Source organism: Lutjanus erythropterus, chromosome 5, assembly GCF_056507025.1.
Source record: "Lutjanus erythropterus isolate fLutEry1 chromosome 5, fLutEry1.hap2, whole genome shotgun sequence".
NCBI lineage: Eukaryota > Metazoa > Chordata > Actinopteri > Lutjaniformes > Lutjanidae > Lutjanus > Lutjanus erythropterus.
Window position 1 is genome coordinate 8978776 of NC_139321.1, and position 27987 is coordinate 9006762.

Genomic DNA, 27987 nt, shown 5'->3' on the forward strand with positions numbered 1-27987 from the left:
GCATATTTAAGCTCTTTGAGTGTGTGTGTAGGTTAAGATGCAGCTTCACAACAGCCAGGGGCATTTACATTTAGCATTTACTAATTTAAGTCCCGGTGTGAATCACTGTGTTTTCATTGTGAATTAGAAAATGATTGGAGAGCCACCTAACACCCCAAAGGGCGCCAGATTTGAATGTGACCACAAGTTGAGTTTCACTGATGTAGTACTTCAGGAATGGACAAGAACTAACAGTATCTCATGCACGACTGAACGCTACAATAATCTGTTTATCAATGCAACAACTAAGGTATTTCAATCATGTTCATTACTTCTTCCTAGGTAAGGCTTGTTTGTTTTGTGATATATACTTGTATTATTCTCAATGCTAATCATACAAAGACACAAAATTCTGTTAACGGGCTGGCGAGCTAATACCACTGGTTCAATAAATTCCAGCTGTCTCTGTCAAAGCTGGTGTCCTGTTGATGCACACAGTGAACACCTGTTGCTCTGAACAGAAAAATGAAAATTAACACCAGACCAGTCTTGTAGATTTTGATGCCTTTTGTAAGATTAAAAAACACAAAAAGGTAAGTATGTTCTTGGCTAACATTAGTATGATGTAAACAACACAGCTGCAACTACTAAAATTAATAGTGGGCGTGTTAGCTTAGCAGTAGGTGTGCAAATGATCAAGCATTAACAATAATCGGTTGGTAACACCAAGGCTGTGGTGGCCACCAAATAAAATTCTGTTTAGGCCCTATAAAGGCTTGGTCCTGCCCTGTCTGTCTTTAACACTGAGGATTAACATGATTAAGTGTGACGTAATTGTGAAATCACACGTATTAGCCCTTTGTTTCTTATGCAAACATGATGCATACAAATTTTGAATTCCTAACTAGATAACTGACATTAAAATTCTAAATTATGAACTAATTTGCGTCTGTATTTTTTCTTTACACATACTGCCTAAATATACAGAAGGACTGACTTTATTTGAAGGGACACAAAGCAGATGAAGTCTTGAAGAAGTAATGCTTTAATCTTCATTACAACACTTGGAATTCAACAGAATACATGTGCGCTGCTGTGACCGGTCAATATATTTTTTTTTTGGCCTCTCCCTTAAACTTTCATGCAGCAGGTCTAAATTCATGATAATTCATCTACTTTTAAGTGTAAGAACTTATATTTGCTTGTTGGTTTATTTTAGTACAGCATGTGATGAGTGAGGACATCAGCAACAGGAGACAGGTGAAGCTACAAATGGCACAGACAGCTAGAGAAACATAATCAAAGCAAAACCACTCACATTTCTATTAACCTAGGTCTATTTTTTTTTTTTTTGTCATCAAGTAATAAATTGAAAAAGGAAGAATGTTATTGCTTGTTTGGGTCGCTGAAGTGTTTCAGAGTGGAGGCAGTGACACGGCAGATGTGCAGCAGTGGGATTTAAAACAGTGACAATGTCACTTTCTTAAAAAAATAATTGTCAGTTTATTTATATTGTATAGAATCACATATATTTTAAGGTGATAATTAGCTTTTATTTTTGATTGCAGCTAACCTTTTTATGCCCAATGACAGTTTGTCTCTTTAGACACGCGGATGGTAATTCTTACACATATGGGAAGTGATTCACACACAAAACACACCGACTGTGTTTCTGAATATTTTATTTTGGTGATAAAGAATTGAGGATTTAACATTTAGATGGTCTTAAATGTCAATGCATTCATTAATCAGTATTCATAAGGCTTTCATTAGTTGGCATATTGAGACAGCAAATGTGTGTAATAAGATTTTTTTTTTTTTCTTAAATGAGAGCATATTGCATGATGTCCACATCTGTTGAAAAATGTTTGGAATCACCTTCCTCCAAAGTTCCTGTTTCAGTGTCAGTAAAGGCATACAAATAAAATAGATTAAAAACAGAGGATTAGTCAACATTTAGCACTGTTGGAATTGGATCAGAGAATATGGCTACACTACTGTACTATGGACTGACAAATCACAATTCAAACATACTCATTTTAATCACTGATTAGACTGCAGAGGACCCAAAGAAAATCAGGTTCCCAAAATACTGCACTGCTGTGGTTCAGTAATGGTCTTGCATCACTTATGATTTTCTGGACTGGAAATCTTCTTCATCTTTGGTGTAACTCCGAGGGCACACTGACCAAATGGAAGTTTTCATAAAGTGATTTTTCCTCTTTTGGGACCAAAACTATTTCAAATATCTTTAATACATTTGGTTTCTGAATACTGCAGTTTTTATCTCTATTAAAGGAGTATTACCTTAGAGGTCAGAAATTAGTTCTGCAGTTCTGCAATAGCAAGTTGGAGTCATAGACTGTATATTAAATAGGTTAATGCCCTATTTAATATAAGATCCGTGGTTGAAGTGAGTTGTTTCTGACCTCACCCACTCCACCTTGTCTCAAAGTTCAGACAAGTAGCCTGCAGGCTGCAGGGACACTGAACGAGTGCAAGACGTCTACAGCATTATACCTTTATATTTGGCAAATGACAACCGAAGACAAGTCCTCCACAGCAAGTTGATCAGCTGTTTATAACTGTTGATTGTCTGTCGGTGTGAAGCTAAGTCTGTTAACCTGATAACAAAAGCCTGCTGCTTCAAAAAAAAAAAAAAAAGAAGAAAAAACACATTCCTTGTAGAACATTATTAATGATTTCTTATGACTCATAAACAGATACTTGACTGACGCAAACAGACCAGAAAGGACAGTTCAGAGGAAAACATGCTGGCTTTGCATGTTTCCTTAATCTCTGATGATATATCACAGTAATTTTATGATTTCATAAAATAAATAGATTACATATTTCTCCTGTAAAATGGCCATTATTGAGGAAAGAAGAGCACATCAACGTCAAAGGTGATTCCAAAAGTTTGAACAACAGTGTATGTCCCATGTTTTCACCACTGAGGTGGACCATGAATGTGTGTCTTTTGGCTTCATATGAAATCAAAATGTATATTTCTGAAGTGACTTTTTCCAGGAGAAATGGCATTAAAATCATGGTCATAAAAGGCATCAAAGCATAATAACAATATAATTTAGCGTTATATTCACCCTGTTATGTCAGGTTAATTTTCTACCTATGCAGTAATGTGCACCTACGCTTCTAAAATCTCTCTGTGTCGGATTTCATCATCTATTCTTTTCTTGTCTTCTGCCAGAGTGGGGCCTACCACAACCCCTTTCACATGGACTCAAATTCATCAATGCGTTGTTTGGTGTTGCCCTGACGAATCTGACGTAGGGTCTTGTATTTGTCACGGCCTGCCTTCACGTTCTCGGCGTGGATCAGGTCATTGGGGGTCTTCTTGCTCTCGTCTACAGCTCCAGCCAGCTCGGTGCTCAGGAACTGAAAGAGACAAACAGAGAGTGAATGAAATCCTCTTTCCTGAGACTGTTGAGGAGACTATTCAGAAGCCTCGCCCCTCTCGCCTGACCCCTGCACTCCCCTCAATCCCCATCTGAAGAAACCCTATTGTCCATAGTTATTAAGTCCATTTTTGTGTTGAGTTCTCTATGCAACATGGTATCTTGTTTTGGTTGTGAGATAGAGACCAATTTTATTTCGGTTGTAATAGACCTGGATGGTCTGGATGAGATTTGCGACTTGAATGAAACCAACAGAGTGATAATGTACCTGCAGCAATGTTTAATTACACAGAGTGCACTTAGTTTTTGGTCAAACACAATTTTTAGTTGCAATTATGCTGTCGTCTTTACAGCACAGGCAAAACAGTTCGATATGAAGGTGTCAACGGACGAATGCACCAAAACATCGTAAAAATCTTTAACCACACAACAACAGCAAAAGGGCACTTTTCAAACTGTGAAAAGTGGAACAAGGAAGGGAGAGCAACAGTTTCTTTTAAAATTACTGTCATAATTTGAAGATTTGAAGTAAGAGTCAGAGGTTCTATGAGGCTTTTAGGGACTAGGGATGTCACAAAAACGGATACTTCGGTACAAACTTTATGCCAAAATCTACAATATTTAAAGTATTTATCAACAGTACAGTACCATTTTTCAACAGAACTGTAGGTACCAGGGATGCATTTTTTCCAGCATATATGCCAGGAACTCTAGTCTGCTATTAAAGGGATAGTTCACTCAAAAATGAAAATTCAGTCATTATCTACGCACCTTCATGCCGACTGAGGGTTGGGTTTACTTTGTTAGTCTGCAAAATGCTGCAGAATCTCACAAACAGTGGAAGTGAATGGTGACCAGTTTTCAGATGTAAAAAAACAACAGAATAAAAACATAAAATGCCTCCATACTGCTCATCTGGTGTAATCCAAGTCTTTGAGCGATCTATCCCTTTAAAGGCCAAAGGAAGAAGAAGAATGTCAGTAGGCGTTGTTCTCAACAAAATGTAGCTCTGTCTTGACTTGAAAAGAAAAACTGTTAAGAGTCATGTATGAATTAATAATCCATCCATCAGGGATTAAAAAATAAATTCCCAAACACTACCATGCAAACACTGCAACCAAACTGAATCAGACATTATTATAGCTGATGTGTGTCGGCTAATACAGCCCGACAAATATAGACCGATATAGCTGGATAGGCCAATATCGTCTGATATTTTATCTGTCCCAATATTTATTGTGCATTTATTTTCAACACATTAATGTTACATTAACAATGTGCTACCCTTGTTATCCTCATGCTGAATTAATGTTGGATATTAAAATTGAGACAGCTGGTATTTCTGTGTAGCCAACTGTTTCACATAGTTTGCAGTGGCTAAAGGCTAAAGGCTACCATGTTAACAGAGTGTAACCATAGCTGGTCATAGTACTGTTCAGTCTGTGTCATCTTTCATGAAAATATAATATATTTATCATTTTAAATTAATATTTAAGAGCTAACGGTCTGTCACCATGTCAGTAAATTTAAATTACTGCTTGCACTGAATTCAGCTTGTATAAGCAGCAGAAATCACTTTTCCACTCCATTACTTTCCAGAGATGACAACATGCTCCCCTGACAGTGATATACGTCAAGCTTACTAAATACACCCCCTGTTTTTTTTTCCTAGAAGCTCAGAAGAGCTTTTATTTGAATATATGAATGTAACTGGTATTGGTATTGACTAGTAAATTTCTGGCATCGTGACATCCCTATAAGGGACATTCAATATATGAGGTTCACAACAATTCATCAAATAGTTGTCAAGATATTTCAATCAAAACTAAAAATGTTTACTTCATGGTGACATGAGAAAAAAGTCAGATGATCAACAAAGTCAGTTTGCACTTGGCAACCATGAATGTCTGTACAAAACATGGTGCCTAGTCACCTCACAGATGTCAAGCTACTTCATTAAATAAGTGGAAACTTTGACCTGCTGGTGGCACCAGAGGAAAAGCCAGGGGAACACCAAAGTCAGTAAGATTCATCCTCTGTGGATCATGAATGTCTTTGCAAAATTTCATGGCAGTCTATTCTACAGTCGTTGAGATATTTCAATTAGACCAAAAGAGTGACACTGTATGTTTTTTGTATGTTGAGTAGCTGAAGATTGAGGTAATGAAGCCCTCCACCTCGGCATTTAGCTGGAGTGGGCTTTAATTTACAGAGCACATTATTTACTGAACCCTGAACCACTGAAGGAATTTTCTGATTCACTGGTCTGCAGCACTGGGACTGCTAATCTCAGGCCGAACATGACATCTGACCCGAAGGCCAGTAAGAGAACAGCAATGCCGCAAAATAGGAAATTTGATTACATCCACTTAACCTTACCTTGAGGTTTTTCTGCAGTCTCTGGTTCTTCTGGGCCTCTGTTACTCTTTCCTCCTCACTTCGATCTCTGACCATGCCCGGAGATGTGAGCTCAGCGCTTGCCTCTGCGCTGCTCTCGTCCGTCTCGTCGTGCTCGTGTATGTGAGGGTGGACTGAATTTTGGATGTGGACACCCATTAGTTTAGTCTTCAGCTCCTCTTTGGTTCGCTCCAAGTCGGCCTCTACCACCATCGCCTGTTAACACACACAACTTGCAATGAAGTGCTCTATTTGCATATTAAAGTAGTCATCTAGATTTGTTCCAAGATTGTGATATAACCATAATTTGAAACATGAGACTCCTACTTTAACTAAATTAATATGAGCCTCATGACTTTAACTGAAATAAATAAAGGTACCTTTTGAAAATAACTGATAAGTGGATGATCTTTGGTGTCATCTGGGACTTTCACCCCCGCATTTAATACTGCTCAAGGAGGAATTTGAGGAATTTGAATATACAGAAATTGAACTTTTCTTTTCCCCTAAACTTGTTGAATCCCTGGTTAAGATCTTTTTGTGCAGCACTCACCAGTAAAGGCAAAGTTCCCTAAATATGTTGTACCAGTAAACAGTAGTTAAATTACGTAACTACTAAACTCAAACTAAGGGTGGGGTCACACCAGACTTGTTCAGTTGCGTTGAACTGAATCCTGAAACATTTACCCCCTTGGTGCGGTTCTTTTGGGTTGGTGTGAATGCTGGACTTGAACTCAGGTGTGAACCAAACATCCGCTCTCTGGTTCCCCCTAAGGGGATGGTCTTGGACCACTGTCATGTGAACTCTGGAGCGGTTCATTTCTGGTGTGAACACCATTCGGTACAATCACAGAAGTGTACCACTACATGTATCATGTCACTGGTTAAAAAATGTTTCTCTTCTGTTTTGGTGGCTGGTGAACTAGTAGCGCATATGCTATCAAAACGTTCATGTGCGCGGCCCTGTGAAGTCCACTGATAAATGCTCCAGATCAACATCAACATGAGCAGAACCTGTTGGTGCTCTGATATCCAGGTATAAACTGGGCTGTTTGTTGTCTTTTCACCTGCTGACCGCATGAGGAAAATTCAAACAATATGTCATCCTCACATTGGTTTGATTCAGGAATCCGATCTTTTAGGTGTGAACCCTCCCGATTCAGCTACATGTAAACTACATAACAGGAAATCATCACAACTTGAGTCTGGAATCTCAAATTATTACGTTGCAATCTCATATTGTTATTTTTATTGTTAAATGTGGGTGTGTTTGATTTAGGGACTAGGGCAGGCCAATCCTCACTTGGGCGGCCTGGGGGTGTGTTTTATAGAAAGAAGTCGGAGCAATTGTTGAGATGCAATCAAAAAAAATGCTAAATTTCGTGGTGAATTCATAGTATTCAATCACAGACAATTACAGTCAGAGCCCACATGCAATTGTAATAGCAGGTAATTGTCATTAAATGACAACTGTGGCCAATGAGCCATAGCATTTTGCCATACTGTGCAGAAAAAAGCATCATGAGAACACTATGAATATGTAGTTTTGAACTACAGCACATGTCTGAAGAAAAAACTAACTTGCAGCTGCACTCTATCTTTTAAAATAGAAATTTGAAAATGTAGATGACAGGGCATGAAACCAATGATCTGTTGATCTTTATAAATCAAGACTATATAGACCTTAAAGCACCTTAAAATCAAAAGTCAAATCAAAGTGTGGATTTGGAGAACTGGGACCACCATTCTAGTTTGTAATTAACCTAAACTATATAATCCAAAATAGTATGAAGTACTGAAAATGCTAAAGAGATCTGAAGCCGCCACTCAACTACTGCAAACTGTTGTTAAGCTAGCAATTGAACTACATGTAGTTAACCACACCCTAACACTACATGGAGACTACATCCAGGTTAAGAGTAGTACTCCTTATTTGAAAATCTTTTCATACATAAAGGTTGCACATGTATTAATGGTTTGTTTAAGCCAGTTACAGCTTCACAAGAGGTTTGCTACATGTGACATGTAGTGAAACCCATGAAGTTCATACAATCACAACTCTGAAAGTCTAGTGATATACTTGTCTGTGATTGAAGCATTGCTTCTATTTAACCCGGGTCTAACACTTAGTAGTGTCAGACATCGCTCTTTGCTCATGTTTGATTCATCCTTTATCTCTCTCATGCTCTCTCTTTCATTAATTCTCACCCTTTTCTGCCATCTCTTTGCCTCCTCGTCCTTTTTCTTCTTGGCTTCTTCCAGCTGGGAGATCTTAGAGGTAAGCTCTGCCAGCTCAGTGGCCTATACACACACGCACACAAATGGGAAAGGAGTTAAGAGTGCTCCTGATCTGAGGTCATTGTGCTCCGCCAGGGAGTGCACACGTGTGTCAGAGAGAATGTGTGTGTCTCTGTGTGTGCGTCTGTGTGTGCACAGATATGTTTGTATGCAGCGTCATGGCTCAGGTTAATTGCCTTTCTATTCGATCAGCTGAAAATGTTAATCATTTTAAATATACTATCAAGCTGAATTTGTGAATCACCAAATGACATCAATAGCTCACCAGCTTAAAATCAATATATGTAAATCTGCCGTAATGAGTCCTTGATCATTGTAATAAAGTAAATTGCTGAATGATGACTTTACAGCAATAAGTTTTTCCATCTGTGGGTTTAGAACAAAACTGCCTTATAATTAAATCTATTCATTTTAATCTACAGTTAATTAAATCCAGCATGCAGGTGTGTGAGAGAGAGAGAGTGAGTACCAGGCTTTCTTGGTTCTTGATCTGGGTTTCTGATTGGTAAAGCAGGGCTGCTTTAGCTTCCACTGCAGCTTTGCGGTCCTTGTCCAGGCGCTCAGCTTCCTCCTGAGCAATTGTCCTCTCCTTCTCTAAATCAAGAGCCCTGCGAGTCTGCTCTTCCAGCTCTGAAAAACACATGCACACGTATGCAAAAAACAGCTGACACACATACCCACACATGCCCACATAGTATATGAGCTTCATGGAGATCCTAAAAGCAGACATGCGTAAGTATACTAGGTCATTCTTTTAATGTGCTTAAACAGAAGAAACAAAACTCAAGTTGAGAAACATTTATATTCAGAAAGTTGTCAGACCATCTTGAGCTCTCTTTGTCTGCTCTTCAATCTGTCTCAATCTCTCCATCAGCTCCATGGTCTCACGAGCAATCTTCTCTGTTTCCTTCTCAGCATTTTCTCGCTTTTTTTTCTCACTCTCGAGCAGAGCCCTAACAGAAGAATTGTACATAAATACAAGACTGAAAAAAAAAACTATATCTCCTGACAGTTCTTTCTCAAAGCAGAGAGAACACACTGTAAACTGTTAAAAAAAAAAAAAAAGACTTCATTATTTCCTCTTTCCTTACCTCTCTTTCTGCCTCTTGTTCTTCTCCTCCCTGGCCTGGGCCTTCATCTGCTGCACCTCGATGGTGTCGGGTTTACGTCTGCGCATGTACAAGTCATGATTTCCCATACACAAGGCCAGGATCCGTTTGTTGATGCGCAGACGGGGTACGTAGAAAACAAAATCCTTTGACACAAAAATCACACACAGTTAGCATGTCAGATCTGTTTTACAATTAAGCCTGGGTGTTAATAATCTGAAGGGATAGTTTTGTTTGGGAGAATTTCATTAATTTTTCTAAGCTCTTGGATGCTTTCCTTAAATCTGTGCATGTACTCAGGAGCCAAACTGAAGTACGAGGCTAAATTCATGTTTGTGAATGAGATCAAGTAGCAGCTGCTCTCATCATACTACTTGCTGTAATTTATGCATTTTGCAAATTTGGTAATTTCTCTAGGAACAAGGATGTAAGATTCTCTCAGACCTCCTGTTTATAGCCACAGTGTATAAATGTGAAAAGATCCTACAAACTATTGGTACGTGGTTGCGAAAATGTTTTCATGAAAAATGCTTAACTGAGATGATGAGTACTACATATTAAACCCTAAACCGTGGAGAAGGAGCAGCTATTAAATCCCATCCACAAGCTAAGATAGGCTCACAGTTCAACATGCCACCAAGCTGAACAAGCAGCAGTAAAGACATGCACTACATTTCATGCAATGATATACTTCACAGAATTTGTAGCTGCTGCAGACAAAACACTATTAAGAACCTATAATAATAATGTTTTTTTTCATACCGGAGCTTTCTTGTCGATTGGTTTGATGACAAACTTCTTGTCATTGAAGGAAATATTTCTGATCTCACTCCAGGGGAAGCCAATCTTTGGGGTCATCCTGTAAAATATTATCATTGTCACTTTCTTTACCCAGTTAAAACAAAGTTAGGACAGAAAGAAAAAGTCCAAGCTGGCAGCTTTGTGAAGCTGTAGGCTTTGGAGCTAAATGCTAATGTCAGCACGTTAGCATATCACCTTATGCATTATTATACATTCATGTAGCATATTCACAGCGACAATATATACTCGTACTACACAGGTTCACAATGTTCGCCATCTTAGTTTAGTGTGTTAGCATGCTAACATTTGCCAATTAGCACTTTCACAAAGTACAGCTGAGGCTGATGGGAGTTCGTTTTAAAGGTATTTCTAAAAAACCAAGGAATTCTACTGACATGTTGACCTTGTAATAGCACTAGATCATGATCACGGAAGCTGCAAAATTATTGTTTGATACATTTTTAGAGATTTCATTTTTGGAAAATTTAAATTTGTCCAATAATACTGCAACATATTCTGTAACTTGACAAGCAAGAGACTCTGACATCACCTCAACCTCAGAAATGAAAGTGAAAGTGACCCAAAAATACCCAATGCAATACATGTAGAAGAGGGTCCCTGCTCCCTCTCTCTATCAGCTAAGCCGTCCAAGTCTCTTGCCTTTAAAAAAATGTTTTTTGCTTATTGTTCCTTGACTTGGTTGTTTGACCCTCAACGTACAGAAGACTGTTTTCACATTCATCTGCTGACGGCGGAGGGTTTCTCTATGCTCACCTTGGATCTGAGTTTAAACCATATCTGGAGGGGAAGTTTAAGGGATCACCAAAGTCGTTACAACTCAATCTGAGGGGAACATGATTGCCTGAACCAAATTTCACGATGGAAATGTATCTAATAGTGGTCAAGATAGCTCACTCTGCACCAAAAATGTCAATCTGGTGGTAGTGCTACACGGAAAGCCAGGAAGTTAGGATTCATCATCAGATATTTATAAATGTCTGTACCGCATTTTTAGTAGATGTAGAGATATTTTGCTTGGTAAAAGGAAACTTTGCCCTGCCGGTGGCTCTGAGGGAAAAGTCAAGGGAACTCCAAAGTCCTTAGGATTCATTATATGAGGACCATGGATATCTGTACTGCATTTCAAGTCAATCCATTCAATAACTGTTAAGATATTTCTCCAAGAAATGTCTGCCTCATTCTCACTGTGATGCCAAATGAAAAGTCAGAGGATCACCAAGGTCAGAGGGATTCATCCACTGGGAACCATGGATGTCTGTACACAATTTCATAGCAATCAACTTTATAGTCGTTGAGATATTTCAGTCTGCACTGCCCAACAGACTGACCAACCACAAACACAAATTTGATGACTTGAGACTCGACTTGACAAAATCAAAAAAGACTTGCATCTCGACTTGACCTTTAGCACCAGTCACTTGTAACCAAACTTGGACTTGAGCCTTCTGACTAGAAAATACTTTACACTTTCGCCCAAGCTTAAAGATGAAGAAGTCTGTTATTTAAAAAGTGTGCCAAGAATCATTTAATGTCCTTTCATTTCCTGAACCAACGGTATTCATTCTTGACAGCATCCAATCAAGTTGCAGGAGAGGAACCATGAAGAACCAACCTTGTGTTACTGAGCTCTAAAAATTATGATTAAAGCAAGTTTCGGTTCTGTGTATAATTTGGTTATTTTTCAGACTTTTCATGAAATTCTGGGTACTTTCCTCTCCTGATTTTTTTAAAAAAAGGAATAGTTGAGGCATAAAAAACACTCTATGGTTTAACTGGTCTCACATCCACAGGCCATAATCTGCAACAAGGGGTCATGAATGGATTTGAAAACCACATAAACCATTTTAAATAATTCAGCACAGCTCCTAACCTCAATTTCTAGGGTATCACTTCCTGGGGCTGCATCACAATAAAAGTCTTTCATTGGTTGACATTAAATCACTTTTTTGTACAGCTCCTGTTGGAAAACTGATGCCAAAGATACTGTGATGAAGACACAACAACCTCCAACTTCATTCGATATTTGAAGTTGCATAAAGAGAGTTGGGGCTGTGTTTTTAAAATAGCATTACATTTGTGAAGAGCGCATTAAGACTAGTGTACAATTCAAAACTCAAAGTTTGTTGCTTGACGCTTGACTTGAGTGAGATTATCCAAGTATAAACTTCTTTCAACGGTGATCTACCTGTCTTTTTTGTCATAGATATTCAGTCCCAGGGCGTCCACTCCCAGCCACAGTTCCGATCCTTTTTTGTTCTTGATGTTAAAGTAGTTGACCCCGTACATCTCCAGATCTTGGGCTATCTTCAGGTACTCCACCATGGCATCTTCTCTGTGGTGTGGAGCAATTTAATGTAAGTACAGAACACCTGTTTGCAAAGAGTGCATTATGACTTTTCTTTGGTAAATACCTCAGCATTCCCTTGTGCTCTTGATGCCACACTTGGATTCTTTCTTCCCACTGAACCTTATTCAGCTTGTGCTGCTCCAAAACCCTGGTTTTAATGGTAAAGAGGACACAAAAGTTAGAATTCAGGTGGCTGATACTGGAATTAAGAATAACTTTGTTTAACACAGGACTCAGAACCTCTGTGGCAGCAGCTTGTCTCTTGTGAGGTATCCTGGTACGTGATAGTCTTTCCTGTAGTCCCCATGTTTCACTTGAACTGCATATGAGGCCAAGAGCACCGCGGTTTCAGGTGGGCAGTATATGTCATCATTGAGGATGCTCTCCTTTACCTAATACACCAATACAAGAGTCACATGTTTTGTACTGTTGTTTGTGTAAAGGTGCAACACATGATGATGTTAGGGATATTGTGACTGACATAGAGAGTGACCCTTTGTGTTCTGGTGTTTATTTAATGCACCTAGATCCATGTTTTTGTCTGCAGGTACTCCCTTAAGGAAAACCCATGATAATAATTGGATTTGCATGAGTCATCATGGAACTCCCATTAGTCGTTAAGACAGGTTCAGCATTTTTGTTTTGATTTAGATTTTTTATTTATCATAATGCTGGCAAGGTGCCATGCTTTCATAAGCATTGTGATATCAATTTAATATGAATTTTATATATATTTTTAGTTAAATTTAATGAATCTGGATCTGTCTCATTCCATTTAAGTTGCATGTCCATGTCCTACCTGCAGAAAGAAGAGCCGTTGTGTTGCCTCCTGGATCAGTTCATCAGCGACATCCTCAGGGTAAAACTTGGCTCTGAACTTAATCAACAGAGGATTGTCCCTCTTCACATCTTGAGCTGTCACCTGGGGTTGGTAGCCCACAGCAGAGGGATGCCGGAATTAGGACAATAAGCACTAATTAGCCGCAATGGGTTTGGCATTACCAAAAGTTAACTGATGTAATTCAAATATGTAAAGTTTGCGCACAAAAGGTCTCCTCACCCTCTTGTTCAGTTTGAGCCAGGTGGAGAAGCCTTTGCTGTCATGGTACTGGAGGCCAAAGAACCAGGTTTCCCTCAGTCCGATCGTCTTCACTATCTAAACATATCAGTGAATAATATGATCACCCACTTCACACCCACTCCGTTCAGTAATCTCCTGGAGCTCGCTACCTGATTGCTTGAAATGTGCTGCAAACTTCATCACTTTTAAGAGAGCTACCAGATCATGGTTAATTCAGGAACAAGCCTGTACTGATGTTAGATTTTTAAATGTAACATCTTCAGCTTTATTCTTCATTATGTCTTGCAATATTCCCTTTTTATTTAGCTTTGTAACATTATGTTTAGCTTCTCTTTACTTCACTGTTTTAATCTCATATTTCCATCACAGGGATAGAAGATAGCATCTGCTACAAACACGATGGTACTTGCATCGATAGTTTGTCTACATTCTTAGAAATAAGGGTTCCAAAAGGGTTCTTCCTGAAGAGCAGAAGTTCTAACCAGAACCATTTGCCTCTGAAGGAGACAGGATTCCTTGAAGCTTTTTTGTAAGTCTAACAGTTCCATTAAGAACCGTTTCCATCCTAAGAACCCATTTTGGAAGAAAGAGTTCAAGGATTCTTTTAATCTTTCAAGAACTCTTTCGTCAAGGGTTCATCAAGAGTTCTTCCATAATATAAAAGGGTTCTCAGTAGAACCCCCTGCATAGGTACTTGTTAGCACCCTCAGAAGATGGAAATGGGGGAAAATGGGTAATCTGAACAACAAAAAAAAGGATTTTTATGGCTCAACGCTGGCAACAGCTATGGCCAGAGGCTTCTGGTCATTACATTCTTGTGAACATGATATCTCATGAACCCCTTGGAGGAATTTCACAAACTGTAACACAAACTTTGCATTAATGACCACTCGGACTCAAGGAGGAACTGATTGAATTTTGGTGGTCAGAGATCAAAGGTCAAGGTCATGTCTGTCCCATTCTCGTGAGTGAAATATCCCAGGAGCACTTGTAGGTAATTTCTTCAAATTTGTTTCAAGCCTCCACGTGGAATCAAGGATGAACTGATTAGATTTCGGTGGTCAAAGGTCAACGTCACCTCAATGAACACAGTTTTGGCCCCAACTCAAGAATTCATGAGCTGATTATGACAAAATTACACACAAATATCTGAAGGGATAAAATGATGAGGCGATGACATTTTATATTCAAAGATCACAGGCTAGTTCACTGTGACATTGTCATGTTTAGCTTTTATTAACTTCAAATTAAAGTTTTCTCTACATCCATATCAAATTCAATTCATACATTATATGAATCTGGACAGACATGAATGTAAACTTTAAGTTGACTGGTTGGTGGAGTCTGTGAGGCAGTAATTATATGATATTATAAGTGATCAGCAACTGCCTCTGTTTGAAATCTTGTTTCAGCTCTTTGACAACATATGTAGAGGTCATGTTAATGTTGATGTAACTGCGTTTGGCAGTTGTGGCATTGCAGTAGGTGCTTCACCATCTGTTGCCTAGAAGGAATCTACACTCTACTGGTGTACTTCTCTTGTTAGTGCCTTTATTTCTACGAGTGTCCATGTATTGTATCTATTCCTATCAAATAAACCATAAATAAATAAAGCACCTGGTCGAATAGCTGTTTGCCGGTTGTGCTGGGCAGGATGGCAAACTCCAGCTCAGCATCCATGGTTGTAACTCGGACATTTATCTGCCAGAGAAAAGACTCACACTGAGATACAGGAGGGAAACAAATCCCTGCCGTTCATTCATCTGTGTCACTGGAGAAGCATCAAGGAGCATGCAGAGCAACAACTGGGTGAAAAAGAACTGCAATAATTTTGTTTGTTCTCTGAAACAATTTGTTCGTTCTTTGACAGCAAAATGACCAAAAAGAGTGTTCCTTACATTCTTCTGTTCAACCAGGAGCATCCAATCGCAAGAGGTTGGTGGGGACTACAATCAAAAAATGAAGCCCACAGTATATTTTAGACTTAACTGAGAACATGGGGTTCATTCAATGATGCATAAGTATTAATGACCGGGTCAAAACAATAACACCCATTTAGCGTTAATCTTGTATATTAGTATCAAACCATCTACACATATCTGCAGTTGTTGTACAATAGAAAAAAAGCAGCGTGGATAGTTTACTCATTGACCTTTCTGACATGAATAAAAATGTCTATTAGACATAAATAATTAGGGCTGCACAATTAATCGAAATATCATCAATATGGCCAGGTGCAATATCAAAATGGGAAAAGCTGCTTTTTTTTTTTTTTTTGGATAAAGAAAAAACAAAACAAAATGACAAAACAATCATTATAATGAAGTATAGTAGTGCTGCAGGGATGCCCTGGCCTACAAATCTTCTTCTCCAGATGGAAGAAAACATGTTAGTTTGATACATTCCCCAGCAGAAGTCACATCATCATGATTTCAATCATGAATATTTTTTTTCAGTGAAAATTAAAAACTGTAATGCAAAAATGATCGCTCACAGTTATCATGAATCATATCACAACTGCATTAACTGTCAAAATAATCACAATATCATTTGTTTATCATATTGTGCAGCCCTAATAATAATAGTAATAATAATAATAGAAATAATAATAATAATTTAAATACACAATAATAATAAAATGTCTTACATTTCTAAGTCTTGCTGAACAGACTGTTTCAATAAATATGTGTGAAAACAAGAAGAGAAAGTAAAACTTTGCTACTGTCTTAAATATGTAGATAATGTGATAACACAATAAATCCAAGAAAACAGCTGCAACAAATAAAAAACATCTGGCAACTGGGCAAAATGTTGTTTTGATCTGTGCACTCCGGATTAATACCCTCTTGTAGCCTTTAAGTAAGAGCAAGTTCACAAACTCCAATCAAACCACTACAGTCGCAACTTTAACATTTCAACTACGTATGAAACACGGTGATTTTTAAAAAATTAAAGGTTGCTACTTACAGTTGACATTTGTATCTTTTTAATCTGTTGCCGATACACTTCTTCAGAGAGGTGCCTGTAGTAGCCTTTTCTCTGCAGAGTCATATGAAACTGCTTGCAATACCTACAAGGATTATACTGAATGAGAATGGACCATTGTATTGTTCCCAAGTACTTCTCTCTTAGTTAATCCAATGGCAGCCTGGATGGGGCCCACGCGTTCTAAAGAGGCAGCCTTTATCTGCTGGGTTTCTTGCTTAAATTGATTAGGTTTTGATTGGGTATTACTCATCCAGGACCTAGACAGGATCTTTGTGTCCCGAACCTATTTATAGAGGGACACAAATTAAGAGTAACTCAACAGCACCTTTTGTACCAGTAGCAGTGAAGGTACCAGCACAGTCTGCTAATCTAATAATCCTTCCAGTTAAATTTTTAAGTATATGTTGTTATGGCATACGGGGATTTGTGGGTTGGTGTGTTTGGTGTAGGCCTGTTGATGACTGCTTATATTAAGGTGGGTAACAGAGTGTAACCAGGATTTTAGCAGCGTCGAGGTCAAGGAGCCCCCAACCCCTGTAGCTAATATTGAAGAGACTGAAAAACAAAACTATTGAGTGGGATGCTTTCGCAATATTTAATTCATTTCACTCCAGACCTGGGCAACATACGGCCCGGGGGCCGGCTCAGTCTCACTGAAAGGTTCCACTTCGCCTGCAAGGCCATCATGAATGGAAATCCAACAGACAGTCAGTATAATTTTGCTTACTGCTAAACCGTGAGGCCTTTTTCCTGAAAGGAGTTACTGCTGTATTCATTGGTAATGATGATGAACTGCATCGACTCTGGTCATTCAATGCTGGACATCTACACTGTTTACATTGTTCTGCTAATGCTGCTACTATTACTGCAACCTCTGGCCGCCTTGCATGGCATACCGTAAAACGTTTTGGACCCTGGCAATATAAAAAATTCTCCCACAGTTGATATATTATATAATATTCATTAATTCATGCACTTCTTGATTGTCAGATTGATACAATAAAGTGTCTTCAGGTCTCTGAATTGTCCCTGGTAAGTTTAGACAATAATATTTTGTGTATACCTGTAACATTAGCTTACAAACTAGACTTACCTTACACTGTTTTAGTATAAACAGCATGTAAAATAATGTGAATTAAGTCCACCTCGAGCTGCATTAAAATGCTGCTTAGTAATACATGATAATCCAGTTTATAATACTTAATAATAACAGACAGGAAACATTCTACTTAATGAGTACTCTTACTTTATTTCTGATTTTGAATGTAGGACTGTTGTACTTAAATTAGGCCTGTCTTCCTCGTGATATTGCTTCTTTTACTGAAGTAATCTGACCTGAATACTTCCTTCCCCACAGACACAACCCTGATACCTTCAGTCAGTGGTTCTCAAATGGGGGTCCAGGGACCTCTAGGGGTTCTTGAAGGGGATCTCTTCAAGGGGGTCACAGCAAAAACGGAAGTACGTTATTTTCACTGTAATTCCATCCATGAGTATTAAAATGATAGAACATATAACTATTTGGTCATGAGTTTCATACACCAGCGTTTCCTCTGTATTCATTCAGCAGCGGTGCACCATTTCTGCAATATTGTAATTTAGCCTTAATGTTATTTATAACTAAATTTAGTGCAATCCAGATGCCTTAGAAGTACTGATTATATAATAATTACAATGATTTTTAGCATTAAAACCGTGGCTCCAACTAACCATTCTTTTCATCATTGATTAATCTGTCGATTATTTTCTCGATTCATCACTTATTAATTGATTAGTGATTTGCTCCATAGAATGTCAGAAAATACTGAAAAATGTTGATCAGTGTTTCCCAAAGCCCAAAGTGACATCATCAAACACCCTGCTGTGTCAAAAACACAAAGATATCCAGTTTAAGTTTAAGAGGACTAAATGAACCAGAAAATATTCACATTTTGAGAAGCTAAAATCAGAGAATTTGGACTTTTTTTATTTAAAAAAAATGACTCAAACTTATTAATTGTTAATGAAAATAGTTGGCGATTAATTTAACAATCGATTAATTGTTGCAGCTCTAATTAAAAAACCCTTATAAACTAAGTAAAACTACCATTTGAGGAGCAACAGATCCCAAATTAGAAGTTTTGCCCAGAGAACCACAGCTGTATTAGAATTACAGAGGAAATACCTTTCATTTTCTGTAATAAAATATGTAAAAATGTTGGAGAACCACTGGCTTAAGCAATAGGGGAACCAGTTCTTTTTCTGTTGTTCATTATCTGTTCTTTTCTTGCACTGTCAGAACTCTGCAGTGAGTTTGTAATTAACAATAATGCTATATTTAATGTTAATATTGAGTGAGGTTGTTTGCATCACGTTGTTAAACCTGGATTTAAAGTACACTTCACACTTTGTATTTCGGCTTTAAATCAGGTGTTGAACATGTGTGTGGCAGAGCAGAAGGCTCGCGCTGCGGCTCGACACACGTAGCCTCGGGTTCACATTGCGGGCGCGTGCTCGTGTGCGCGCTCACACCGGCTATTGTGTTTTTATCAACAAGCAGAGGAGACACCGTGGCCCGACTGTAACTGAGCTGGACCACTGGACGACCGAGGGGCTGCTAAACCATGGCGGACGAACAAGAAATAATGTGCAAATTAGAAAATATCCTGGAAATACGGTAAGACACGGACGTGGAGTGAAATTGACCCTAACGGTAGTGAGATGTTACTGAGAAACGTTATGTTAGCTAACGTTAGCCGGCCAAGAATAAGCCCCTTGGCATCGCTTTTGTTAGTGAGCTAGCTAATATTAGCCTGTCTGCTGCGAAGCCTGCTTTTAATAGGGTTTTGCTCTTCTAGTTTTTGCTAGTTTCCGACAGGGTTAACAAACAATCGTCACGGGCTAAACAAGATATAGCTACAAATAAGCTGTGCTTAAGGAGGTGCATGTTTAAATCACACATGCATCAACGTTCCAGATGTGTATCAGCAAAATGCCAGATGTGCGCTGCTAATTATGTCTGTGGGTGAGCTAGCTACTTAGCTAGCAAGCTTATGGGTCTGCCTTTTGCTCTCTAAGCACTGTTGACAGGACAGAGTTGGTTTGCCCTAATGTCTTCTTTACAGCCATGCTTAATAACTGAATAACAGATGTTCAAAATGCATAAACTCATGTACTTAACGCATTAAGCAATTAGTAGTTGGTGTGTAAATCACAAGTTTCCTCACATCAAAACACTGTATTGATTGTTTGGGCAATGACACGATATTTACTTAAATCAGAAAGTCTGCCACCATACGATTTCGATTAGATTCAGTTAAATTAAGGGGCCTGCGACTGACATCAGATTATAACATTTGTCCATTTAAAACATTCAGTTACATTTCTGTCAACTCACAAATCAGCTAAATTATGATATGATAGTTAGGACAGCGACTAATAATTATTTTCATATTTTATAATTATTTTCAAAGTTAATTAATCAGTTGACTGTTTTGTTTAATCAGTTAATAGTTGTTTGTTTTGAAATGTTTGAAGATGGTGAAAAATGTCAGTGTTTTCCAAAGCCAAAGATGATATAGTCAAATGTCTTTTTAAAATTTATAATCAGAAGATATTCAGTTTACTGTCGAAGTGGAATTTAAAAAAAACCCTAAAAAGTTTGAAAAAATGAAAAAAAAATTGAAAAATTACCTCTTCCAGACATTTGCGACACAGATAATGGAAATTTCAGAATAAAGGCGTATCTTAAAGATGATGATATGGGGCGGTATTTTCTCTTTGCATTGATCACATTTAACTATTGAAATGTAAACTGATATGTGTCAGTCCACACTGATGTATCGTTACACCCCTTGTAATTGGTCAGGATGCTTAAAATGAATGCAGAACATCTAAGTTTTATATACCTTGACCCTAAATCAAAGCACAGCATGGCAGCAGGAAAAGGAAATATGGTGTTTTAGATCTTTTTGTTTTTGTCAAGAAGATTTCTGCCTTTTTTTTCTGCATATGTGAGGGAAATCACCGCACAGCTGGTGTCTTTTGTCTGTACCCCTGGTTGCAGGAACAAGACCGTCCAGATGCAGAAGATCAAGTCTCGTCTGAAGATTGAGTTTGAGGCTCTGGAGTCTGAGGAGAAGCATCTAAAAGAGTACAAACAAGAGATGGACCTGCTTCTACAAGAGAAAATGGCACATGTGGAGGAGCTGCGGCTCATCCATGCTGATATCAATGTGGTGAGTGAGTACTATAAGCTGCCTCTGAGGAGGAAGTGTAACTGAAATCTCAGTTCAGCTTTCAGATTGTAGCAACAGCTTTGAAAATAGCAATGTTTGACCAACAACACATAATACAGATTTAATGGATGCAACTTCAGTACCTGATTTCACTAGGGCTACAGCTAATGATTATTTCATTACTGATTAGTTTGACTATTTTCATGATTCATGATTAATTGTTTACTCTATAAAATGACACAAATTTGTGAAAAACGTTCATCACAACTTCCCAGGGTGCAAAGTGATGTCTTAAAATTGTTTATTTTGTGTAACCTACAGTCCCAAACTCATTTACTATCATAAGTAACAAAGAGAAACAGCAAATTCTTACATTTAAAATGCTGGAACCAGCAAATATTTGTCATTTTTGCTTGAAAAATGACTAAAACGATTCATCAATTATCAGAATGCTTGGCAACAAATTTTCTTTTGACTGACTAATCAGTTAATTGAATAACTATTTCAGCTGTAGTTTTCGGTATAAAATATAAAATGACAAGCTTTAGCCACAGAGGGCTCATACTGAGCATATTACGTATGTATTTCTGAAATACCCATTTCTGTCCCCTCAGATGGAGAGCACCATCAAGCAGTCAGAAAATGACCTGAACAAGCTGCTAGAAACAACTCGCCGCTTGCATGATGAGTACAAACCTCTGAAGGAACACGTTGATGCCCTCAGGATGACTTTAGGTCTACACAGACTCCCTAACCTGAACGAAGAAGAAGAGAAGCTCTCCCTGGAGTCAGTATACACACATAAACAGACACGCACACACAAAATGCATGCAAGGCACAGAAATAATTCTTTGAAAACAGATGATGATAAAGTAAAGGGAGTTTACAGCCATCTTTTACGCAGTCTTAACACCTCTTAAAATTTTCTTAACATAGTGGTTTTTATAGCCAATTATTAACACACACTGTAGATAAGAACATATCTAAAAATATTTTGAATTACATGTGAAAGATAATTTTTTGTATGATAATGAACCATTTCTGTCATATAAATAAATGAATATTAATTGCAATTAGGGATGCCCTGATCAACTGGCCAGAGACTGGATTTAACCAGTTGTCAGCATGACCAGCCCTAACCGGTGACCGGCTGGTCTGCATCACATATCTGATTCTGTTCCCGTCATTGTCACACACGTTTTTAGAATGATGGTCACGTCATGCACGCAGCAGACAAAGTGACCATGATATCACACCCACCGCAGTGCAGATCACAGCTGCACAGACTCATTTAACTTCTGCGTCTGTGTTTTTCATGGCAAAGTTTTACTGCAGCAAACTGTCGCACAGCGTCTGTCTCTGGTTTGTTTACATCTGCTTCCACAGCAGATCATGTGAAATCACACCCATGTCAAATCATGTGAGATTCCACAATCTCACAAGATTGCATTCTCCCTATTCATAATCTTAATATGTAACTATAATAAGGCCTAGCTGTAACCTGGAGGGCTTTGGAGAAAATCGGCAGGCCAGACCCTTAAAAAAATCGGAATTGGCCAAGAAAATTAAAATCGGTGCATCTTTAATCTCAATCAGATTTTCCTCCCCACAATTAACTAACTGAATGTAATCAACTGCAGTATTGATGTTTAAAATGTGTGCTATGCTCTTACTTAACTCAGCTGCATATCAAATCAAGTGTTTCCTAAACTAGCAGCCGGCCCCCCTGCAGTGGAAGCTTGCAGAAAATTTGCTGAATGTTGCAGCTGCAGTCCAGAGTAAATGAGTAATGTTTAACAGACAGCGGATGAACAAAATGAAAACTAAATGTCTGGAGCAGAGGGCGAAGAGGTAGTTCCTTGAAACAGATCATCATCTGTTGTTTGGAAGTAGATTTAGGGCAAATAATGTTACAGAAGAACAAAACATATGAAGAGTTCATTAGACTTGTATTTGACCCTTACGAGAACATCTGATATAGCATTCCTGTGCCAGAATGATTCGGCAATAATATAATCCAAACATGAAAAGACTTTGAGCAATGGAAGGTAGAAATAGGCAGGATACAAAATTAACTAACAAAATTAGCATGACCAAAATGTGCCCTGTTTCAGTCGGAATTAAGGGGCCTGCCACTGGCAGAGCTCAGCAGGTTTCTGTCTTAAGCTTAAGATGCAATTTGACCCAAGTAATGCACAATTGTGCAATAGTACATGAGTAACCGCAAACAATAGCTTTATTGAAATTTGTGTTTGGTAGTGAGAGATAGGACAGATTATGGCAGTGAGGTAGTTCATTGCCTGGTTTAATAGGCTGACCAAACTCTTTAGGGTGGCTTTTGAAATGACAGATGGTTGTAGATGATGAAGGACATGGGCCTACTGCCTTCTAGAGAAATTTTGGATCAGATGTTCGGATAACATTTCTCAAATGTCAAGGCACATGGCGGTACTTTGCCCTTTTGCCACCATGGTGTCATGTTTTCTTGTTTTGATTGAAAGAGGTGACAACATAGTGGAACCACTTAGGTAGTGAGACAGTGATCTTTGGGCCATCAGTGGTCTGAAGATCAACATTATTAATTTTATTAATATTTAGTAATTAATCTTGCTGTAATGTTGAACAGATTTTCATAGCCCCCTAACTTGAGATAACTTCTGCTATCTCAAGTTAGTGGGACATTGTTTGTGTAATAAGATCTCTGTCAGATGTCATTTTTGGCGCTTTGAACACAAACAAAAGTTAATTCACTTCCATTGTATTTGGATGGCAACAGAAGCATCAACGGCCGATATCTATAAACTATTGCAAATTCAGTCGGTGCTACAATATCTGCAAGACTCTGTTGTGATACCAGGATTTTAAACTGTGTTACAGTGCTAACTAAAATGACACTCAGTTCCCTTTTCAGCAGACAAAAAAGAAAAAAGTCCCAGGCACACAAAATAGGCAAACATTTTTTTTCCTTCGTCTCTTCTCAACCTGCACATAGTGCTGGCACTGAAAAGGTCACTGAATGCTGTCTGGCCAAATATCAGGCAGGACAATACAAACTGAACTGAACTGAGGTCTTAAACAAACATTTAGCCTAGATCTCTTTTGCATAGCTTTGGTACTTTTGAGACTGTGGAATGAATAATTAATCTAAACCGTATTGTTTTAAACAGGTGGTATTGAAAAAGTGTTGATACTTTTGACAACATTAATGACTAGATATTCTAAATGTGAAAATACGATTTTGTGATTTAGGTGAACTGAGCCTCTTAGTACCTTTAAGTGTAGTAGGAGTAACGGCTATTAGAGAGTGTCCTTAAAAAATTTAAACTGAATGGTATTCAACAATGTCAGTGCTCTTTATTTGCTGTCTTTTTTACTTCCAGTCTCAATAGCTAATTTTACATTCTTTAACATGCTATGGTGGTAATGTGGAGGACACCTGAATATAATTTAAGGCTTAAAAAATATCTGATAGGTGTTCTCTAGATGGACAAGTCTGTTGAGCCTGTTTAGAAATTCAGGTCCAGCTAAATTTTCCCTCCATTTGTCCAGATCCTTTGGCTTCAGAAACTGGCAAAGATTTCAGTGTGCAACACATCCATTTTCAAGCTTCAAAATGTCCTTGTTATCCAAAACATTGCAGGCACATGACATAGGGCTGATAAGCACTCTCCAGGCCACACAAATTGCAGCCTTGACAGTAGATCATATTAAGACCAGACAGTTTGCCCTGGAGCAAATCTGACACAATGGTGCTAAAATACGGAAGTGAGGTTGATATCAGTGTTGGACCTGGAGACTATCAGGTCAAGTTTGCTTTTTGATTTTATCATTCACAGATACTTTGCTGGATAGGAAACTGTAAAAGGTGGCGGGGAGTTTAGTGCGTGGCTCTTTCTGGCTCTAAATACAGAACAGTGTGCCAGTGGCCTGGTGATGTTTTGGATGCGACTAGTTTGTTTATGGCCAGGGGTGATAAACGGGAACAAGGATCACATGTTCTCATTCTAGGGCAGTTGTTGAAAATTCCTTTTTATTTGAGATTTTTCTTCCATCACACATACCAAATTATACAGTAGTTTGTCAGTAACAATCCTGCCAACTGTTGATCTGGTCTGTCACTCGTAGGTACAGCCGTCACGAGATGTAACTTTCCTGCTCACCTTTGGTGAGAGCAGAGAGCACAATGCATTTCAAAATGAACTGTAATTTTTCACTTCGGTTGGTTAGGATATTTAATGTGTTGTAAATTGAAATTTTCCTCCCAGATAAAGAGCTGGAGTTGTGAGGAAGTGTGCTGGGCTAGTGCTGCTCTGCACGCTGACAGCATTGTTGGCAGGCTGAGCTTCTCAGCTCGGCTGTGTGGAAGCACAAATGATGAGTTCATTTCTGACCAGATGGTACTCGTCTCTCTTTTCCTTCTTGGTGGCATGCTCTTTGAGGATCCTTGAGTTTATGTGATACTTCGAAAGTTGAAGCTTATCGGTTTTTTTCTTACAAAACAGAGCTCATTTACAGGGAGTGATTTATGATCATGACGTCTGGGGAGATGTTTAAACTATCACTTGCACATCTTGCTGCAGTGAAGTAATTCTAGGGTAATTTTACCTAACAGTAATAGTGCCTACACTGTAATTGTTTACAAGGTGTGGTGGATCAACCTCGTAGAAGATTAAATCTTACTTACAAGCCCGTGCAGTGTTGAGTATATTGTGAGATAGTCTGTGATAGTGAGCCATCAGCATGAAAAGCATTCTACACCTCAGTAATAGCAAAATCTTAACTCAAATATTAACTTAAATCAGACTGACTTAAAACTTGTATTAACTGTGAAATACTGAAATGTGTGTTTGGGGCTTTTGTGGATTATAGCTACAGGAAATACACCCCATTACATTTATTTTGCGAATGCTCTACTCTGTCACAAACCTATTTTGAGAGAAACCAGAGAGCGTAAAGAAATGGGATATCACTTTTTTTTTCTTACTGTTGAAAATGGGCCAGTCAGGCATAAAGTCCAAGGCCAAATTTCTTTCCCAGCCCTCCCCTGCCCACACACACACTGACATGCATGCAGACAAACACTATCACAATGACTGTACTTTTGCTCAGAGTACATAAAGAGAGGATGAGTGAGACTTACGATAATGTTCTCCAATTTAAGTCTCCTTTGTATTTGGTTTTGCCACTCCACATCTCTTGATACACAGCGTAGATGGGATAATCTCAACTGTGATATGATTCAGAAGCTCCAAATAAGAATCACAGCTAGCCAGGTTTCTCTCTTTCTTTGCTTTGAACAGTTACTTTGAGAAGCAGAAAGCAGAGTGGCAGAAGGAGCCGCATGAGCCCGCCATCCCAGAATCCCTTGCTGCCGCCGCAGCAGCAGCACAGCAGCTTCAGGTGTCCAGGAAGCAAGATGCACGCCAGACGGCCACCTTCAGACAGCAACCCCCACCTATGAAGGTATTCCTCTTACTGAAGTAAAATGAACAGTGGGGATGTGAATAAAAACAAGTTAAAGTTTGAATAGTCAGTGGCTGATCTGACCTGATAATAGAGCAGCCCTTTTCAATTAAAGGGATAATTCGGATTATTTGATGTGGGTTTGTAAGAGGTACTTATCAATAGTCAGTGTGTTACCTACAGTAGATGCTGGAAAGCAGAAAGGAGCACCAGCAGTACAGGGTCAGCAGAAAAACGTATTTTAGCCACTTACAAAAGGTTCACCTAGAACAATCAGTGTCATTTTAAGTGTATGCTATATTTTGAATATTTTGGCAGATTTATTTTGCTGTACGATAGCCTTTTTCTGACACGAAACCACAAATGTATAAACAAGTATTTCTCTCTTGAAACCAACCAAACTCCACAGATAAATGAGTAATTTGACCTCACAGAACACGGAAGCTGCTGGCCTACCACTGCCTCGATATGTTTCTTCATTTGTGTTTTTGTGTGACTTAGGTTTCAGAGGCTTTTTCAGATTCACCGAAGTCACACAATCACTTTTCATCCGTGGAGTTTGGTTGGTATGGAGAGAGCGATATTTGTTTTATATAACATTGGTGTCCCATTAGAAGAGGCTCACTGATGACAAAGTAAAGCAATTAAAATATTCTAAATGTATAAGCATTTTTTTTTATGTGGATGAACTCCATTTTGTTGCTGATCTTGTCCACAGCATTACGTTGCTTAGCTTTCATGCTGGCACTATTCTCCTCTTCTCCACGTACCAAGCGTCTACTTTTGGTAACACACCAACTATTGAAATGTACCTCAAACAACCCTACATCAAATCATGAGGCTGCACCTTTTCTCCTCTTTGTTAATAATGAAAAAAAAAGCTCCTAAAGGCTCCTAGTTGTACCATTAGGGAGAAAATGGTAAGAAAACAAACTCAGACACCACCTGAAAGTTAAATTAATAGAAGAATAAGCTTATCAGATACCCCACATACTAAAGTTGAATTAATAGAAGAATAAGCCTATTAGATACAACCTGATTAAGTTGTTCACTTATCTCTACAGCACAGCAAGAAGGACATATTATGGTGCGATTACTCGAAATTTCTCTCCTCTCTCTCCAGGCTTGCTTGTCTTGCCACCAGCAGATTCATCGTAATGCTCCCATCTGCCCATTGTGCAAGGCCAAGAGCCGCTCTCGCAACCCAAAGAAGCCCAAGAGGAAGCCAGATGAGTAGATCCTACTCTACGCTCAGCTTCAGTGCAGTTTAAAGGGACCTGATCAGCCATTTACATCAAAATATATGGCTGAAATAACAGATTTGTGCTTCAGGACAACTTCCCCACTTTAACAAATTGTCTTAGTACCTTTTTCATAAACTGTCAACAACTGATGGAGGATCTGATAATGTCATTCTGTTTGTTTTTATCAGTGCTTTGGATGTGTTTATATGTAATTGTATGACTTCTATAGTAGGTTTACTAGCCCCTAACCATGTAACTGCAATAATGCAAAAATGAACTTGGTAAAATGTCCAAATAATTTTGCCCATGTTGCTATCGTTTATTGCCTTAGATATTGTACTGTACTTCCTACTTTTTTTGCAATGCATGCGTGCTTCCATTGCTGTCTGTCGTGTACTTTTTGTGCCAATAAAAAAACGAATAGGTTTAATTGCAAAGTTAAATTAAACATAACATGTTGTTTTAATGTTTACAGTGTTCATGTGACCACAAACTGGAGGGAAAAAAAGGGCCACTCATTTGCTCCGAATAGTGTTGTGTGTTTAACTTTAATACAGTGATAAGAAAATAAATGGCTGTTTTGTACTAACCTTGTTAAAATGTCCTTTTTTTATGCTCAAAAC

General features: G+C 38.5%; 2 protein-coding genes across 3 annotated transcripts; one reads left to right on the plus strand and one right to left on the minus strand.

Moving 5' to 3' along the window:
- Positions 1-1644: 1644 nt before the first annotated feature.
- LOC146326427 (moesin a-like) lies at positions 1645-16693 on the minus strand. Of its 2 annotated transcripts, XM_084718695.1 has the most exons (15): positions 16420-16693; positions 15351-15398; positions 15070-15153; positions 13432-13527; positions 13171-13293; positions 12612-12763; positions 12436-12519; positions 12210-12356; positions 9965-10061; positions 9185-9348; positions 8916-9046; positions 8563-8723; positions 8004-8096; positions 5778-6011; positions 1645-3378 (listed from the first exon to the last, which is right to left on the minus strand). In XM_084718695.1, the coding sequence occupies exons 1-15, from the start codon at positions 16501-16503 to the stop codon at positions 3214-3216; spliced, it is 1863 nt and encodes a 620-aa protein (XP_084574821.1). In that variant the 5' UTR covers positions 16504-16693; the 3' UTR covers positions 1645-3213. The 2 variants fall into 2 exon arrangements, with proteins under 2 accessions (XP_084574821.1, XP_084574822.1); XM_084718696.1 differs by lacking the exon at positions 15351-15398 and having other exon boundaries at positions 16420-16691.
- Positions 16694-18938: 2245 nt separating this feature from the next.
- On the plus strand, positions 18939-27953 carry zc4h2 (zinc finger, C4H2 domain containing). Its single transcript, XM_084718699.1, has 5 exons — positions 18939-19096; positions 20486-20657; positions 21272-21444; positions 25958-26120; positions 27244-27953. Exons 1-5 carry the CDS (start codon positions 19044-19046, stop codon positions 27355-27357), a joined length of 675 nt encoding a protein of 224 aa, XP_084574825.1. The 5' UTR covers positions 18939-19043; the 3' UTR covers positions 27358-27953.
- Positions 27954-27987: the final 34 nt, after the last annotated feature.